The sequence below is a fragment of the Cucumis sativus genome, chromosome 7 (genome assembly GCF_000004075.3).
Source record: "Cucumis sativus cultivar 9930 chromosome 7, Cucumber_9930_V3, whole genome shotgun sequence".
NCBI classification, from domain to species: Eukaryota; Viridiplantae; Streptophyta; class Magnoliopsida; order Cucurbitales; family Cucurbitaceae; genus Cucumis; species Cucumis sativus.
Window position 1 is genome coordinate 11,241,103 of NC_026661.2, and position 18,021 is coordinate 11,259,123.

The following is an 18,021-nucleotide window of genomic DNA, read 5'->3' on the forward strand; positions in this document are numbered from 1 at the left end:
CATTGATATTTTTCTATTTACTATGTCAATAAAGTTCAACTCTTCTTGCCTGAGATATTTGAAGTGAATCTATTTTATTTTACTGTTGCTAGGTTTGGGAGGTTTTGTTGCTTGCAATACACTTTAAGAAACAATGATCTTACCAAAGCTTCACGGCCTTGGAATATTGTAATGTTAGCTTCATTTTTTTCTTCTCTAGTTATTTGAATCATAGTTTTTCAGTTAACAAAAAATTTGCCTATGAATAAATAAAATATCAGCAATGAAGATAGAAAGTTTTAAATTTGGGTTAATTTTCTTATCTAAAATTCTTAATCTTAACTTGCAAAAAGGTGGAATAAGGAGTTACAAGATTTGGTAGTTTTTTTTCATAGGAAAATATAATAATTTATGTTTTGTGGTTCTATATGTCGTTTCTCTAAAGAATGAACAAAATAGAAGTAAATGGTGTATATACTTCTACTGTGGTTTTTATGATAGGATCTAAGTATATTAGCTTCTATAATTACTTACTAGGTTCTCATAATACTCAGTTATTCAGGTACAAAATTTAGGATACTTGTTTTACAGTGTACTTCAGGAGTTAATGAAGCATTTAATTATTTGTACTACCTTATCAATACTATATAGTATCTAGCTACTATTTCTGTTTTTTTTTTCAGCTCCATAACATAACCTCACTCACAAGTCTTGTGTGCAGTGAATGCAACTACTTGGTGTTCTATTCTTCAATGTTTCTGATTGTTTATTTGTCATGAGATTATTGGTGTTCTATTCTTCAATGTTTCTCTGTTTTGTAGGTTTAATCATGCTCTAAGGTCAGTTGCCAATATTATACAAACTTCACATATATGACTTATATTTAACTGATCTTAGGCAAAATATTATTTCTTTTTTCTTTATTTCTTGATGAGGGGTGTTTGCTATCATTTGTGAATGTGTATTCTACCATGGTGGTGACTCCTGAAGAATATCTTTAGTTGACTCCATAGTAAGCAACTATAATTTTGCTGGCACACCATGCCAAATATTTTCATTCATACATCCTGTCTTCTTTGGGGATATTGCATTTAGGTACCTATTATCTTTTATGCTATGAGTTGGTCTAAATGTACATTTTGTTGTCTCCATTAGACTGAGGATCCACTATCTTTTCATTGTAGATAATATATGGGTCCTCTAAAATGTTCTGCTTAGTTTTCTTAATAATTTATGTTGCAGACTTATGATGGAATGTTTATTAGAGAACATTCTAGGGAATCAAATCTAGATGTAAGTTGAGAACTTTATGTTTAGACTTTGGATCGAAGTTGTTTCTACTTGATTTACATGGTAAGCAGTTTTCTTTTTTCCAGGTTAATCTTGTAAGAACTAAAGAAAACTTACCAATATCCGTTCTGCTTGCAAAGATGAAAACGTGAAGCTATCTCCACCTCGACTTGTATGTTATTTCTACATTGAGTTCCAATTGTATATATTTTAGTGTTATTGTGAATTCAGTATCCAAGATGTAGATTTCAATTCTAGAACGTCAAAACAGGAGTAGGCTGAAAAGCTTTATTATCTTTTCCTAAGTATGATTACTCACACTAACATCTAATTTTAAACTTAAATGCAGAGATGAGTCTTGAAGAAGTGATAGGATATATTGCATCTGATGAACTTATTAAGGTAGTTTATGCTTTATTCATTCAAATTGTCTTTCTCATCTTCATTTTCTTTGGAAATTCTTGCCAATGTACTCAACTCGTAATATTCTTATGCAAAAACTATAACACACTTAATTATTGCATTGTGCCAAGACCATATTGAAAAAAAATGCAACAAAATAGAAAGGAAAAGACATTTCAAGAGGTAATTTATGGAAGCTCATTTGGGACTTTGATCTCCATGGAATTACAACATTAGGTACATGTCATTTATCTTGTTTGTTAATTTCCAATTTCTGTTCTTGGGGTTTGTAGGCTACTTTGGTTGATTCCTTTCTAGCAAATCTTGATGAACTCTCTAATGAAGACAAGTTTCAGGTTTGTAACGATGTTTTACTTCTCCATGTAAATGAAGTAATAATTTTGTTGGTTGTATGTAAGTGAAGTCTTTAATTTGTTTGATTTTGTTTAGTTGCTTTAATTTGTTTTGTTAATTTGATGGCTTTAATGGTCTTTCAAAATATGGACAGCTTGATCATGAAACAGATAATGAGGTACTATACAACTTTTTCTTCTATTCCTTTCAATTTGTATTGAACAAATGAAGAATCTTACAAGGGTATACTTTGTCACGTGCCACATAGGATAATGTTGGGCACTTCATTTCAGAAACAAGCTCTAACCCTAAATTGTTGCAAGCCAGCAATGAATGGTACGTTGATATATGTATGTTTTGACACGAACCCCTTCAGTTGCCTAATCATCTGCATTCCACAAACTGGTATATATTCTCATTCATTGCTTGTTAGGAAAAGTTATTCCTTGATTATCGTAGTTGCGCAAAACTCTGATTAGAGTGCAATTTGGCTAACTGCATTTCAGGCCTTTTTTTTTTGTCATGAACCTGAGTACTTGCTATAATCTTACTCTCTGTTTTAATAATCTGAGAGAATTGATGCATAATTATTCATAGTTCATCTTTATTTGCGATGATTGCCTAATACAAACTCTTGAACTTTAAGGACTAAGAATTGTCTTAGTTTTTTTGTTGTAAGGACTAGGAATAAGGATATATTTGTGATATTGACTTTACATTTTTCACTCTTTGATGATTTGTCATTAATCAATTAATTTTAGTGGTTATACAAACTATTGAATTGCAGTGATAGGTAATGCTCAATGTTGAAATTTTCTATAAGAGTTGTACTCTCTTGTCCTATGATGGATGCTTATATTTATGTTGTCTTTGTAGGTTCAACTGGAGTCGACAATTTCATAAGTTTACTTTCAAAGAACATTTTCAGAGACAAACATTCTTGGTTGGTCGTTTATGCTTTAGCAAAAATTCTTGTTATATGTATTCTGATGCTATTTAAAATATTTTTTGATTAAGGGTTGAGATTCTGTACTTGTAAATTGTTGGAACTTGATTGGAAATGTACGAATATTATAAATTGTATTATAGCGTATATATATTAAAGTGTCGACTATTTTTTTCTATATGGGTGTCAATATTATAAATTCAAAATTGTCATTGTCGGCTACATTATTGTCATTCAAATGGTTCATGTAATGACAGAGTGGTAAAGAGAACAGGAAAAAATTGTAGTAATCGAGTAATTTGCAACATGAAAAACATGTCGTAATATATGAATTTGTGACAGTTATTAATTGTTGTGAATATCAAAACAATGACAGTTTTTTTACAAAATTAATTGTCACGATTGCCCTATCTTTGACAGAAAAAAAATGTCGTCAATAGCAAAATAATGACATTTCTTTAAAGAAAAACTGTCACGATTGACATATCCATGACATTTAAAACATGTCACAATAAATGAATTTGCGACATTTATTTAACTGTCGTTAATACATAATGATGATAGTTATTTATTGTCATAAAATAAAATATGACAGTTATTTGATGTCGTAGAATGCTAACTAACGACATTTATTTTATGTCATGAAATAAGTTATTACAACAGTTTTTGAAAACTCCCGCTTCTATGACTGAAAATAACTGTCATGGGTTTTGTTCGCGACAGTAAATAACTGTCGTCGTAGACCATTTTTCTTGTAGTGGATGTTTTTGTAAATTTTCAATATTTAAAAACTTGCACAAATATTGATTCTCTTGAATAGTAAAAGATGAGAATGGGGTGTTTTAACAAAATTCTTATCAATAATTAGATCAATCCTCCACAAATTGGTCTAAGAACCAATTGTCCTAAACTAATGAACTAAGATATGCATCAAAATTCATCCCCACTTTAATGAACATGTTTTCACATGCTCGATTAAAATCACATAAAGATGTTAAGTAACTTAGACATTTTCTCTTTGCAAAAAGAGTTTCTCACAAATATCTCTAAACATTTTTCCATCCAATTGGTTCCCACAAACCAATCTCATTTTCGAGAATAGGAAGGTTTCTGACGTGTGATGTCATTTGTCCATCTGATTGGTTCCCACAAACCAATCTCATTCAAGAGGATAGGAAGCTCTACAACAGGTGATGTAGCCAATTCGATGATTTATAGATTCAGGGACGTCATCGAAAGTAAGTTGTCTGTATCTTTTAATTTAAAAGTATGCTTAGTTTTTATTTAGAATTATGATTCTAAAATTTTGTCAATGTACTGGTATTTTAAGATTCTCAAATTAATTTAAGGAATGATTCTTTAAATTCTTTGGATGTCATACGTTTTTATCTCTTCACTTACTATTCTCATTATTTTGTTTATCTTTCTTAAAGCTTCCATTATGAAAAAAAAAAAAAAAAAAAGCAAGAAAAGAAAGAAACACTAAATGATTAAATGTTTGCTTAGTATTTATGTTCTTATTTCTTTACCTTTTCTTTTTCTTATAATTATTTATTTATTGTCTCGTGAGCTTATCTTTTATTTATATATATTTTGATTTTTTTTAAAAGTAGTAAATTTTACAAAATATTTACAAACATATAACAGATTCTATCACTCGTAGTCATTGGTATACTATAGTGATAGAAGATTATCGTTGATAGAATACAAAATTTTGATATAGTTGGTAAATATTTTAATTTGTTTTGCTATTTTTAAAAATGTCTCATATTTATTTATTTATTGCATATTTGCTTTATATTTTGGTTGTTTATCTTTTATTATTATTATTTCTTTCCTTTGCTAATTTATTCTTTATATATTTATCTTTAATTTCTTTATATTTAATTATTTTTTCCTCCCTATTCATGGCATTTATTATTGTTTTTTTAGTATTTTTCTACTTTTTCTCCATGGCATTTATTATTGTTTTTTTAGTATTTTTCTACTTTTTCTCATTTTTATATGCTATTTAATATTATTTTTTTATCCATATTTGTTTATTTTTCTTATTCCTATTTCTCTATTTTTTTTCTTCTCTTATAATTACTTCTTTATCTTATTTCTACATTTTCCTTTCTCTTATAATAAATTTATTTGTTTATGTACATTATTTCCCATAATCATTTCCTTTCCCAAATGGTCCTTAAACTATAAAGAAATAAGAATAAAAATGGAAGATTTTTTTTTTAATATTAGGCGTACCAGACATTCCAAGTATTTGGAATTTCATTTACCACTCAACCAAGGACTGTTTTTAAAAGCTATGATGAAATAAGCTTGAAAATGTATATAATTTTAATCATTTGCACTTTTTCCTAACGTGGGAGAACATGATAGATCGACAAATCGAGTAGATTGACCAAACCGAAGTTGTTCGATCCAATAAATAAACGGGTTAATTGGTGTCGAATTCGAAAAGTTCCAAATCGATAATTTTCAAAAATTATTTTAAAGAGTTAAATTGATCGAACAACGGTTACTAATTGACGGTCAATGTTGATTTGAACATTTAGTAAACTGACTTTGGTCGATTTAGTGACAATTTGGTCGAAAAACCGACTCTAATCAATTGATGATTATCCCTACTCTACGTGACTCTGTTGTGAATCCTTTAATTGGCGAAAACAAATTTTGTGCATCTTTATTTCTTTCTCTCAATCTATCTTACTTTCCCCAATTTACTTTTTTTTTTTCATTTAACTTTTCAGCCAAACCAACATTATTTTTCCAAAGAAATCTAAGGCACTTTATGGTTTAATTCAACTACTAATAATACTAGTAAGTTTTTACTTAATAACTATAAACATTGTTTGATCAATGAAAGACCTCGAAAAATCTTTGGTTCATATAAGCCATTTGACTTTAAGGTCATTTGTCATTGATGAATTTTGCTATTTGTTTTTACCTCTTTTGTCTTTGAGCTTTCTGTGTTGTACTAAAAAGGATTAACTATAATTAAAAATTCTAATACTTCATGTATAATAACTTAAGTTTAAATTATTTTAATTATAGAGCTAAATCTATTTGCATTACTAGTAATGATATGTTTTTTTTAGTACAATAATTGTAGATAAATATAAACTAAAAACTCCCTGACCTCTTAAATATGTATATGCCAGTTAAACTATCTTTAATTTAGAGTTAAACTATCTTTAATTTAGCATTAAAGTACAATTTTTTTAGCTCCTCAAATAGTTAAATTTGATAATTATTGTTGATCATAAAAGATGATATTAACTAAAAAGTTGAGGGGATGGACAAGTATTAGGCCTATTAATTTGTGACATTTTTTTGTATTAGGTCTATTAATTTGCGACATTTTAAAAACCAACAAAATATTAAAAACATTCTAAACTTTATTTAATTTTTTAAAAATATTTGGTAAATGATTTCATTATTTCAAACTCTATTTAATTTTTTTTTAATAGTGAGGTTTTTATTTATTTATTTTTGTTGCGTACAAGGGGTTGATATAGAAGTATGAGTTGAGTCTTCTAGGTGGAGTGAGTTGGAGAGCGTTGATTGATAACCGAGAAAAGGGAGAAAAGTGGAGAAAAGGGAGAAACGGGAGAAAAGTGGAGATTTTCATGTGAGTCTTTATAGGGTTGTGGCTTTAGGGGTTGCGTGTCACCTCAATAGCCGTCGAAGTAAGCTAACCACGTTCGTCGGATCAAATGTATCCCCCACCCCATCTGCTGTCCGATCAGAATCCAAGTGACCCCAACATTTTGAATTCGACGCTGAGGCGCGGGTGAACAAAGCGGGTGTTCTCGCGACGGCGAAGTCACGTGATAGCCTAACTCCCACTCGCCTCTCAAAAGAGCATGCAATCACGCGCCTTCTTCTCTCACGCAATCCCTATCTTCTTCCCTACGATGATGTACGAAAGAGAGAGAAAAAGGAAAGAGAAAGAGTGGCGTGGAAATGACTCGAACTATTCGCTTTCTTCTCTCTCTCTCTTGTTTGGTCATGGAATGAGATTAGCCTATTTCTTCCTTTCCTTCTCCCTTCTGCCCGTAATTCCTTCGAATTCTTCGCCCCCATCTCCCATGTCTTCCTCCTAAACCCTAACTCTCTCCATTGCTAACCCTTCCTCTTTTTCTTTCATTCATTTTTTGCTGTCTTCCCCTCAATTGTTGTCGGATTTTCTTTTTTGGGTACTTTTCATTCCCTATTCCTTTCTGCTTCTCATGTAACAATCGCTTCAAATGCTCTATGTTTCAAGTTATTTTTTTCCTAATTCTTATCATTTTTTTGTTTTGTTTTCAAAGCTCTACTGATTTTTATTTTTATTTTTGATTCACATGGTTTAAAGTCAAGACCATGTGCGAGTTTGGTGTTTTTAATCAATTTCCTACCCCTTTGGTTCTTACGTGATTGCTTCGCTAACCACGTTCTTCTTCTTAGCTATCTGCTATTTATACGAATGCCGCAATGATTCTGTGTGTGTCTGTTTTTTTAATTATTTTTTTTTTGTGGGAATGCTATTTCAGGTGCGGTTCGATCTCTCCCTTCTGACTTTTTTGTGGATCTAAATTTTCGTGAACTTTGAAGCTGGTGAGTTTTGGCCTTCTGATTTAGACGTATTTTTTTTCCTTCTGGAAATTGTTGGTGATCTCGTAGACATTTTTGCTTCGTACTGTTTTCTGTCTGTTTACCATTTTTTTTGTACGTTTTGACATTTTGTTAACGATCAATTTGTTTCTGGGAGTTTTTATCGATTCACCATTTATACTTGATTATGGGTTTCTTCCTTTTGTTGTTGTTCTTTCCTTTAATTTCCTTGTGCAATAGTAGTTAGTTTCTGTTGTTTAGTGCTTTGTTGATGATATTCGATCTGAATTCCATTCCCAGTTGTCATCAATAATTGTTGGTTCAGAGCAAATTGTTTGGCTAATTAACTGTCACAGCTTTGGCCTTCTCCTTGTGGAACTGTTCTTCAAAGCCATTTTATGTTTTGTTTCCATTTAAAAGAACGCTTGTTAATATAGCGCAGCTGTCCAGACACATTTTTAATACCATAAAATTGTTCTGAAAATAGTTCTTAAACAAACCTTGTCTTTTTTTGCATAATTATTGATTTAGTCCCTAATCCTTGAACTTTGATGAATTTCTATTTGATTCCTAAACTTTTCAATTTACCGTTATGTTTCTATATGTTAAAAGATGGTTCTATGCAAATAATGTAACATGTTTATTGGACAAACTAAGGGAGTAAACAACATGAAGAAATAAGGTGGGATGGTGTGTAAAATGTGTTCAATGTGTCTCTTGAAGAAGAGAGTATGTTTGCGTGTAATACATACCTTTTAATTCTTTTAGTGTTAGATTTTTTTTTGTTACTCATGTTATTCTATCATTCAATGTATTTATTATTGTCTCTCTAATATGATCTATTATGATTAAGGCAGATATATGGAAGTTATTGGAAATTGCTTTATAGCATCACAAAATTCTAGACTGCAATTTTTAGTGGTTAACTATATTACTTCATGTAGGTTTGGAAGCCGTTTTTATTGTTTAATTTATATAAATAAGAAACAATGACATTGATCTATGAAATTTACAAAGGAAATGGGTAATCCATGATGATTACACATGATATGCCCAATTAGAAACTAAATACTTCGAAATTGAAACGGCCAAATTGGAACAAGTATGTCCATGAAAGAATAAATGTGGCCATTCCATAGGGAGGGTGGACCATGTTCATGTATATATATATGTATGTATGTGTGTGTATGTATGTACATGAAAGAAAACATAACTTTTCATTGATATAATGAAAAGAGACAAATCTTCAAAATACAAGGATACAAAAGTTTTTTTTTTTTTTGAAACGTAAAGGGAGACAAGCTTCTTTATTAATAATAAATGAGAGTAACACTCAAAGTATAGTACTATACTATGAGCAAAATAAGCAAAAGACTACAAGGATACAAAGTAATCAAAAGAAGATATCAAAACTGCTAAGATCCTTAAGATAAACAACCAAAATTCAAAGTTTAAGAAGAAAAAACCAATGCTTCCCAATTCAAACAAATATCTCGGATGGAAAAGTTCACAGAGTTTAGAAAAAGAACACCAAGATGAGCCATTGATTCTAGCAGCTTCAAAGTGATCCACCCATTGAAGAGATTTATCATGGAACACCCTTTGATTTCTTTCAAACCAAATTTCAGGGAGGTGCTTTGACAGCATTGATTTACAATAGATCGGCCGTGGGAATAAAAGATGGTCCAAATAAGATTTGAAGAACATTGTCTTTGAAAGAAACACCAAAGATCCAATGAAGGTGAAATATGGGCAGCAATTTCTTCCAACAACCAGTCGCCTAACCACAATCAAAGCATAAATGTTGGAGATCTGCTCTGGCAGCCTGATTGTAACTTGGCTGTTATTGATTGTATCGAGGTTGCAAATTGGCAACTAAGGTGATCAGGAACTATTTTGGCTTGATTCGTAAGATTAACGGAGAATGATTTCTTATTTGTGGCCCATGTAAGTGTTTTTTGAAAATTCGACTTTGTAGATTGAAAAGAAAGTTAGAATCCATGGTTCTTTCTTGTCATAGGCCCATACTTGGTTGGCATATGGAGGGTCCAAAACAGTGTAATTTGGGCGACGCTTAATACTTGGTACTCACACCATTTTGGTCTTTTACCTGCCCTGGAATTTTGAAAAGTCTACCATTTCATTAATTATGGGTCAACGGTCAAACCAATAGTTTTTAAGCTGAAATCAAAGAAAACATTTTGAGATAGCAACCATCCCCCGAGGTCCTCGTTAACCCATTTCTGCAAGGAGAAAATTATAGGAGGCAATACAATGAAAATGAGAATGGGTTTCTTTTTCTAGGGAAAGTTAACTTTGTTTTTTTTGAGAAGAATGGAAGAATTTGCTTGACAAATATAAAATTGATGCTTAGTCCTCAAGTAAATTCACGGTGGTAAAGAAAAGGAAGATGGAATTAGCTCCATCTTCTCCATTCCAAGTGGCGATTATTTGGCCCAAGAGAAAGGTTTAGAAGTTTGCCAAACCACCATCACTGTTGTAAACCCTCTAGATAACTACCATAATTGCTTCCAAGAAGACTTCCGAACTGAAGGGAACAGAAATGATGAAGGAGACAACAAATCAAAACAAATTATTTTGATCTCTCTCATAGTAAATGACACAGAAACAGTATTATAATTAGGAGATACCCTTAAGCAGGTTTTCTGAGGAGGTATCAGAGGAGGATTTCTTTGAATAGAAGATCAATCAAGTCTATATACAGCTCGGGAAGAATTGGTTGGGTAGCTCTTGATACTGATCTTAGGTGCTTATTTTGTGCAAAGAAGACATTATGGCTATCTCTGATTTTATCATGGGCATGTTCTTTATATCTATACAGTTCTTTTGACAGTTGGTTAATATGGGTTTATGGGCTAGACACTCCCAGTCGAAGGGATGAGTTCTGTGCATGAAATAAGGGATCTGCTTATGGCTTGCCTCTATTTTTCTCCATAAAAATTAGTGGTGACTTCATTATAGTTTGCTGGATTCTTGAAAACTTAAACGGGGCAGGATACCTAGAAGTATGAGGGCTTTTAACAATCCAGTGGAAGAGTTGGAGTTGATTGCTATTCCCCTAAAAATCATAGATTTACTTCTGACGGTAGAGAGAGGCCTACTTCCACCAGGATGGTTAAGTTCTTCTTCAGTACAAGACCTTTTGGCAATACTTGAGAAACCTTGCGAGGGTCCTAGGATGACAATGGGGTCCTTCACCTTTTCATTTAAAAACATGTGGCTTGACCATCCTAACTTTTTTTTTTTACGATTGATAATTGGTGGATTCCCACAATTACAGTGGGTGGCCTGGGTATAGAGATTCATTGATACTTGAGGTTGCTAGCTTTTTGAAAACCTGGAACAAAGAAACCTTTGGCATAACTGATGATGAAAAGAAATAATTTTAAAAAGAAATAGATGATATTTATTATTAGGAAGAAAATGTCACCTTTCATCAGACCTTATAAAGAAAAAAGCTGCTCTAATGGTGGATCTGATTGTTAGAGCAAAGAATGTGAATTGTGGAGTCACACAAATTTCAGTGGTTTGAAGACAGATAACACAAATCTCTTCCACAAATGAGCTTCAATTGGAGGAATAAGGTCTTTATTTCTACCATTTAAGATAGTAATGGAAGTCTATTATCAACTGAAGTGGAGATAACGGATTTGTGGTTTGCTTTAGGAACCCTTTTGACAGCTTTTGTAGTATGTACAGCTTACCTTCTTCTTTATGGTGTCCTAGACAAAATGAATTTTCTTGCAATTGTAGCCTAGCTTTTCAGTGCTTCAAGATGGGCAGCCCATGCTTTATTGGTTTCTTTTGGGGAGGGTGCCCTCTCATCCCTCTGCTCCTAGGCTGTTTTCTATGTGCCTCTTATGAGTTATTATATATTTTGATTATTTCCTAAAATAAAAAAGTAGGAGAGAATAGAAAAAAAACTTTATGAAGCCAAGAGATTTGACAATTTTCACACCAAGAAATAGTATAATAAATGACGACATCAAAGAACACTTCCAACGCATGCACTTGCTTATGTCCAAAAATGAAAAAGAAAACACTCTTTGATTCTTCTCTTTTCAAATTATAACAAAAAATGTGAACCTACAGAAAATCTTTGATATCCTTAAAGGAGTGGACTGATAAACATAAGAGTTGGAAGATCCCTCACATCCCTAGGGAGTCAAGAAAATTGCCTTTTTCATTAGATAACTTCATTTTGTAGCTTCACATGGGAGTCTGAGACTGCATGAGATTAAGACAAATGATATTTGTTGATGTTCTTTTTTATTCAAACTATTTTATTCAGATCCTGAATATGATTTAAAGTTTCCTTTTATTATTATTATTTAAAAAAATTTCCTATGAAAAAAGTTAGTCAAAAGAGGTAAATCTACTCCTGATGAGTAGAATCAGGATCATTAGTATATAAAATCTGAAAATCCTTTCATTCTTCATCTTTCTACATTTTCTTTTAGCACTTGTCTAGAGACAATCTATGATAGAGTACTTGCATCCGACATCCCAATTATAAAAAATTGAACCATTGGGCAATAACAAGATTTTGAGTAAACTCAGAAAACTTTAATTCACAGCCTAATTCTCAAGCCAAAAATCCTTCACAAAAAAGAAAAAAAAAAAAAAAAATCTACTACTAATACCAAGTTTATAAATAACAAAAGAATCAACTTGTACTTGAGCCTTGGAAATACTTCTCCAAGAACTTGGAAGACTCAATCCAAACTTTTTAGGTGTGTGCCACTTATAAAGAGCTTTCCCACGTATGCTTTGAACAACTTTACAAATGAAAGCTAAGCAGTATACACACTCTTAAAATAGTAAGTGTCGGTGTCAGACACTCACACGCCCCGACATGCGTCGGACTTCAACATACCAGTTTTTATTATTAAATTTGTAATATCTGACACGACCAAACACCACAAATGGCACCTCAAGACACCACAAGCTGCAAGGTTTTATTTAAAAACAATTAAATGCTGTCTTTTTTAGCTGACTTAGCAACAGTGAAGGGAGGGGATGTCGACATCGTTTGGCTAAGCAACGATAAAGGATGAGATCGACGTCATTAAGAAGAATCTTATCAATTATCAGTGGCGAAAATGAAGTTTTCTCTGGATAACCACCAAGTGAATGCCCAAGATATGTAATAGACAAATATTGTACCTCACAACGCAAACAACAAGAATTGGACAACTTATCTTTTTCCATGCTAACACTACGCAGAAGATTTTTCCCAATTATCCTTTTTGGCCAAAACACCTCTCAAATAACTCAAACGGTTTTAATGAGAACATCTAATATCCCGTCATCACAATTGCATAATAATATCATGTCATCGCCAAATTGAAGAATAAAAACATGAACTTTATCAACTGTCAACAGAATGCCGTGTAACCACCGAAAGAAGAAAAAAATCACCCACAATAAACCCTTTGATAGGCACATTATATAAGGGCTAAAAAACACACTTAGAACCTCACTAACTAAGAGAAAAAGGTAAGGAGGAAAGAGAATCGTCAACCTAATTCTCCTTGAAGTAGGGATTCAACCACAGGTCTACCATCCAAACGGAAAATTTAGGGTCTCTAATGCAACAACTAATCCATGAAATCTACTTAGGATCAAAGCCTTCAAGGATAAGCACATTTTCCAAGAAGTCCCAATTCACCCCACCAAAACATTTCTCCAATTTAAGTTTTAAGATCCAACCTCCCTCGAACTTCACCACTTCATTTGCTTTAAGTATTGGATTAATTATCTGTCCCCCCGATAAAAGCACTTTGAGAAGAATAAATGATGCTTGGCATGAATCTCTCACGGGTCTGTTGGTTCAAGATTTTATAAATGTTCGGGAATTTAAAATGTTTTAGAAAAAACTGTTTGGGAATTAAAAATAACTATGTTTGGTTGTGTAGGGGAACATTACCAACTTTTCTTAAGAACAAGTAATGTAGGCTTTTGTTGTTTCACAATGATATTATCATATTTGAAATAAATTATATTATAATTTAAATTGTGGGCTATTATTTGGTACACGATCGTTTAGATTGTTTTTTGAAGATTTTTTGGTACACGATCGTTTAGATTGGGTTATTATTTGGTATACGATAGTTTAGATTTGATTGTTTAAGTTTGATAGTTTAGATTTGGGTACAAGATTCCTTTAGATTTGGCTACCCAAATCTGAACTATTTTTTAAAAGATCTTTTGTATACGATCGTTTAGATTTGGCTCATATTTGTTAGATTTGGTTGTAGCCAAATCTAAACGTGTACCAATATGCCAACGATTTTTGTTCAAGATCGTGTACCAAGATATTTTATATTTGGTATACGCTTGAACAACCAAATAACAATTTGAAAAAAAAATAGAAGAAAAATTGCCGAAGAAAGAAGATAGAAAAGAAGGGTAAACCTGGAATATTTAAAAAAAATGGCTGGCTTCATGAGCATTTTGATTGTGTTAAACGGGCCATAAATATTTAGGTGTTTTATTATATTTATGAAAATTTCCTATTAGTTTACTCTATTTATTTTTAGAAAATTAGTTAGTTAATTATTAGAACTCAAGGACAAAGATGTACAACCTATAGAACAGATTCTGTTCAATTAAGGTTGTAGTTGTTAGTTAATTATTATTTTAAGTCAATATTCTCAAATAATTTAAGACTATAATTCAATTTAATGAAAAAACAAGATGAAAAATATCACAACAATGGTAGGAAATAATAAGAAAATAAAAGGTCAAAAATAGAAAGATAAATAATAAAGTATAAGAAAAATTGAAAGGAAAACATGTAAAAAAGAAAAAAAAAAGGTAAAAAAGGGATGAAAATTTTCAATATAACCAGATGGGATCATGAAAGATCACCAACGGGTAGGACAACAAAGGAGATGAAAATTTTCAATAAATTCATCGAGGAAGCTGCCATACAGGATTTATCTTTATCAAATGGTCTGTTCTCTGGTTCAGAAAGGGAATTTCAACTCCCTCTTTTACTTACAATGGATCTTTGGACCATTCTTCAAAGACAATCATTATGGGGTTCCTTATCTAAATTGTTTGGAGACTAATCAATTCAAGATATTTGTCTCAATTGGAACGTGTTTATAACCTCTAACTAATACCACTATGTTCTAGTAATTTATGTTTTGATGTATTGTTGGTTGTCTTCTTTTGGTATTTACCAGGTGTATTTTCTAACTTTACAACTAATCTTTGAAATGGATGAGGTGCCTTGTTTGAATGAGGACCTGTTCCATTGGTGTAACAGCATAAATAAAATTTGCTGTGTGAGTTTCATTATTTATTTCTTGCATCCACTTAGTTTTGTTGATAATGTTTGGCTATATGCAACAGGTTGAAACTCAAAATGGCAAAAGGGAGCAAGGGACGTCGCAGGTTGGCTTCCCGTCAATTCAGGTCAAACCCGTATCCACTCCCTTATAAGAGGGTTTTCCCAGAGGATTTGTGCCCAAAGGATTGTGTCAATGCTGTGGATAAGAAGTACTGGGAAGACTCAACATGCTCGGTTTGCATGGAGTACCCACACAATGCTGTTCTGTTACTTTGTTCATCGCATGACAAGGGTTGTCGTCCCTATATGTGTGGTACAAGCCTACGTTATTCCAATTGCCTTGACCAGTACAAAAAGGCTTACACCAAAGTAATTTCATCCAACAATGCACAAACAGTGAGTGCCTCAATCGACAACCCAGGTGTTGTACAGGACCCAAGTTTACTGGGTGAAAATCATGAAGCGACTGAGCTTGCATGCCCCCTCTGTCGTGGGCAGGTGAAAGGATGGACTGTGGTTGAGCCTGCCCGAGAATATCTGAATGCAAAAAAGAGGACCTGTATGCAGGATAGCTGCACGTTTGTAGGAAATTACAAGGAATTAAGGAAGCACGTGAGATCGGAGCACCCATCTGCAAGGCCGCGGGAGGTGGATCCTGTGCTTGAACAAAAATGGAGAAGTCTGGAACGGGAACGCGAGAGGAATGACGTGATGAGCACAATCCGGTCGACAATGCCTGGAGCTGTGGTCTTTGGGGATTATGTGATAGAAGGAAATAATTTTGGATTTGATTCTGACGAAGAGGACGGAGGGTTAAATGCTAATTCTGCAGAGAGGAATGCGGGTTTTGAAGTGGGTTTTGATAGTAATTTGGTGAATATGTTTCTTCTGTTACATGCTTTTGGTCCATCGAGTGGTGACCTCAACAGACGGCTTAGACAGCCAGAGAGAATTTTCTCTCCCAGATCAAACGAAGGCGTGGCAGGCATTCCGAACACCACTCCACTCAGTAGTTTTGATTCCATTAATGAAGGCAGTGATAATGGTGGAAGTGACGACGACAATGGGAGTGGTATGTCATTGGTTAGCCGCCTTCGCCATCATGGGAGGGTACTGTTGGGACGTTCAGGTAGGAGGCGTAGGAATAGAGAAAATAGTAGCCATAGATGATCAAATTGGGCACAGAAACAGAAAGGAGGGGTAGGAATAGGAAACATTTCGCAGGTACATAGTTTAAGAAAAAGAAAACGTAGAAGAAAATTTTAAATAAAGGAATACAACTTGTGGAGTTTCAGCAAAATTGATCACATTTGCCCCATCTGAAAAGGGGAGATGGAAAAGTTGGCAGGTTAGCCTGTCGTGTAATTTATTGTTAATTGTATAATTTCCTGATTGCCTTATCCTCCTCTTGATGATACGTCATTTGGTTGAAAATTTACCTGTAATCATCTCAAATTAATGTATCTTCTCGACATTGGTTCACGAAGTCATTCCACAAAATGACACCAATTTGTTTACGTAATTTGCTCTCTGCTTTGAATTTTAACTCGCTGCACCGTCTCCATTGTTATTGCTTTGATTTGATTGATGAGGACATCATTTGTTTCTAAAGATTTTAAGACAGGCCTTTACTCCCTCTTTTATCTTTATTTGTTATTTCTAATAAAAATGAATTTGTAGAATGGGGCCATGGTCATAGACAAATTGACGTTGTCTGGTGGGGGTACAGCCTTGGTATGAATTAAAGACTTAGTTTAATTGATTCATGGGATTTTGACAGATGTTTAGAGACTGGTTTGGTAGCCAATTCGAAAACAAGAGATTACATGAAAATAAATTGTATTGCATAATTTAAATGATTACGTGAATAAATTGTATTTCATAATTTCAAATGATCACATGAATAAATTGCATTTCATAATTTCAATTTCCAAACTATTCATAATTTCAATTGTGTTCTGAAGTAAATTTAAAAATTAGATTCTAATTTAATACTATTGTAGTTATAGTTTTAACAGTAAAATTATTATCATTTTAACACGTTTTATGTTTAAAAAAGTTACATAATTATGAATTATACAATTTGTATTTGTAATATAGCCTTATATGGTTTCCGTAACAGCTTCCCAAGTAGTTACATATGGCAGTGATTATTTATGAGGATTTTAACGGTGTATATGAAAGTTTTATCAAATTATAGAAACTAAAATGAAATTTAGAAAAAGTTAATTTTATAAATATAACAACACACCTAAATATTTATGGAATGTGTAACAAAATAAAAAAGATCTTTATATTTTCATAAATTTGAGGTTTAATATTCCGGATCATTTTTCACTTCTTTTTCTTCTTCCTTGCAATCTATTCATCTTCTCTTCATATAGTTACTTCTTCTATTCATATTTTCACTTGTTTTTGTTTGTGATTTTTTTTTTGTCATTTCTTTTATATATATATATATTTCACTTTTTCAAATTCTCACTTGGTAAACGTTCTTTATCATCTCTCATATATTTTCTTCTCAGATCTAAATGATCATGTACTAAGATCTAAACGATTGTGTACCAAAGTGTACTAAATATATTAGCATTCAAGATGTACCAAAGAGTACCAAATATATAAGATTTTGATAGACGATCGTGAACCAAAATTGTTTAGATTTGGTACGCGATCGTGTATTAATATCTAGACGATCTTGGTTCGCAATTGTGAACCAGAATTGTTTAGAATTGGTACAAGATCATGTACCAAGATCGTTTAGAATTGGTAGATCATGCGTCGGGTGTACCAAGAACGATTATGTATCATTTCCTACACGACCACGATTGCATATCATGATCGTATAGAAGAAGGATTACACGCACGCATGTGGCCAGTGTTGATACTACCTACACGATCGTGTATCATTTCCTACATGATTGCCTATCATGATCATTTAGAACAAGAATTACACGTGCGCTTGTGGTCGGTTAATCTCGTATTGACTAAGGTATTTTTTTGTATTTTTCATTGTCATCCTGTGAACTTTTTCTGTTTTCTAAATTGTTCTATATAATATAAATATTTCGTCGGTTTGTTATATTTTTGAAAAAACCCCTTCAAGAAATTAGACGGACGAACTTCCAACTTTTTC

The 18,021-nt window shown here is 32.6% G+C and overlaps 1 protein-coding gene and 1 long non-coding RNA gene across 3 annotated transcripts; both read left to right on the top strand.

Annotated features, from left to right (window-relative positions):
* Positions 1-1,205: 1,205 nt before the first annotated feature.
* On the top strand, positions 1,206-1,819 carry LOC116405307. Of its 2 annotated transcripts, XR_004218483.1 has the most exons (4): positions 1,206-1,272; positions 1,356-1,441; positions 1,619-1,671; positions 1,803-1,819. It is a non-coding gene; the product is annotated as an uncharacterized LOC116405307 (long non-coding RNA). The 2 variants fall into 2 exon arrangements; XR_004218482.1 differs by lacking the exon at positions 1,803-1,819 and having other exon boundaries at positions 1,619-1,682.
* A 4,873-nt stretch (positions 1,820-6,692) lies between these two features.
* On the top strand, positions 6,693-16,434 carry LOC101208946. Its single transcript, XM_004139762.2, has 3 exons — positions 6,693-7,170; positions 7,507-7,570; positions 14,951-16,434. Exon 3 carries the CDS (start codon positions 14,964-14,966, stop codon positions 16,056-16,058), a length of 1,095 nt encoding a protein of 364 aa, XP_004139810.1. The 5' UTR covers positions 6,693-7,170; positions 7,507-7,570; positions 14,951-14,963; the 3' UTR covers positions 16,059-16,434.
* Positions 16,435-18,021: the final 1,587 nt, after the last annotated feature.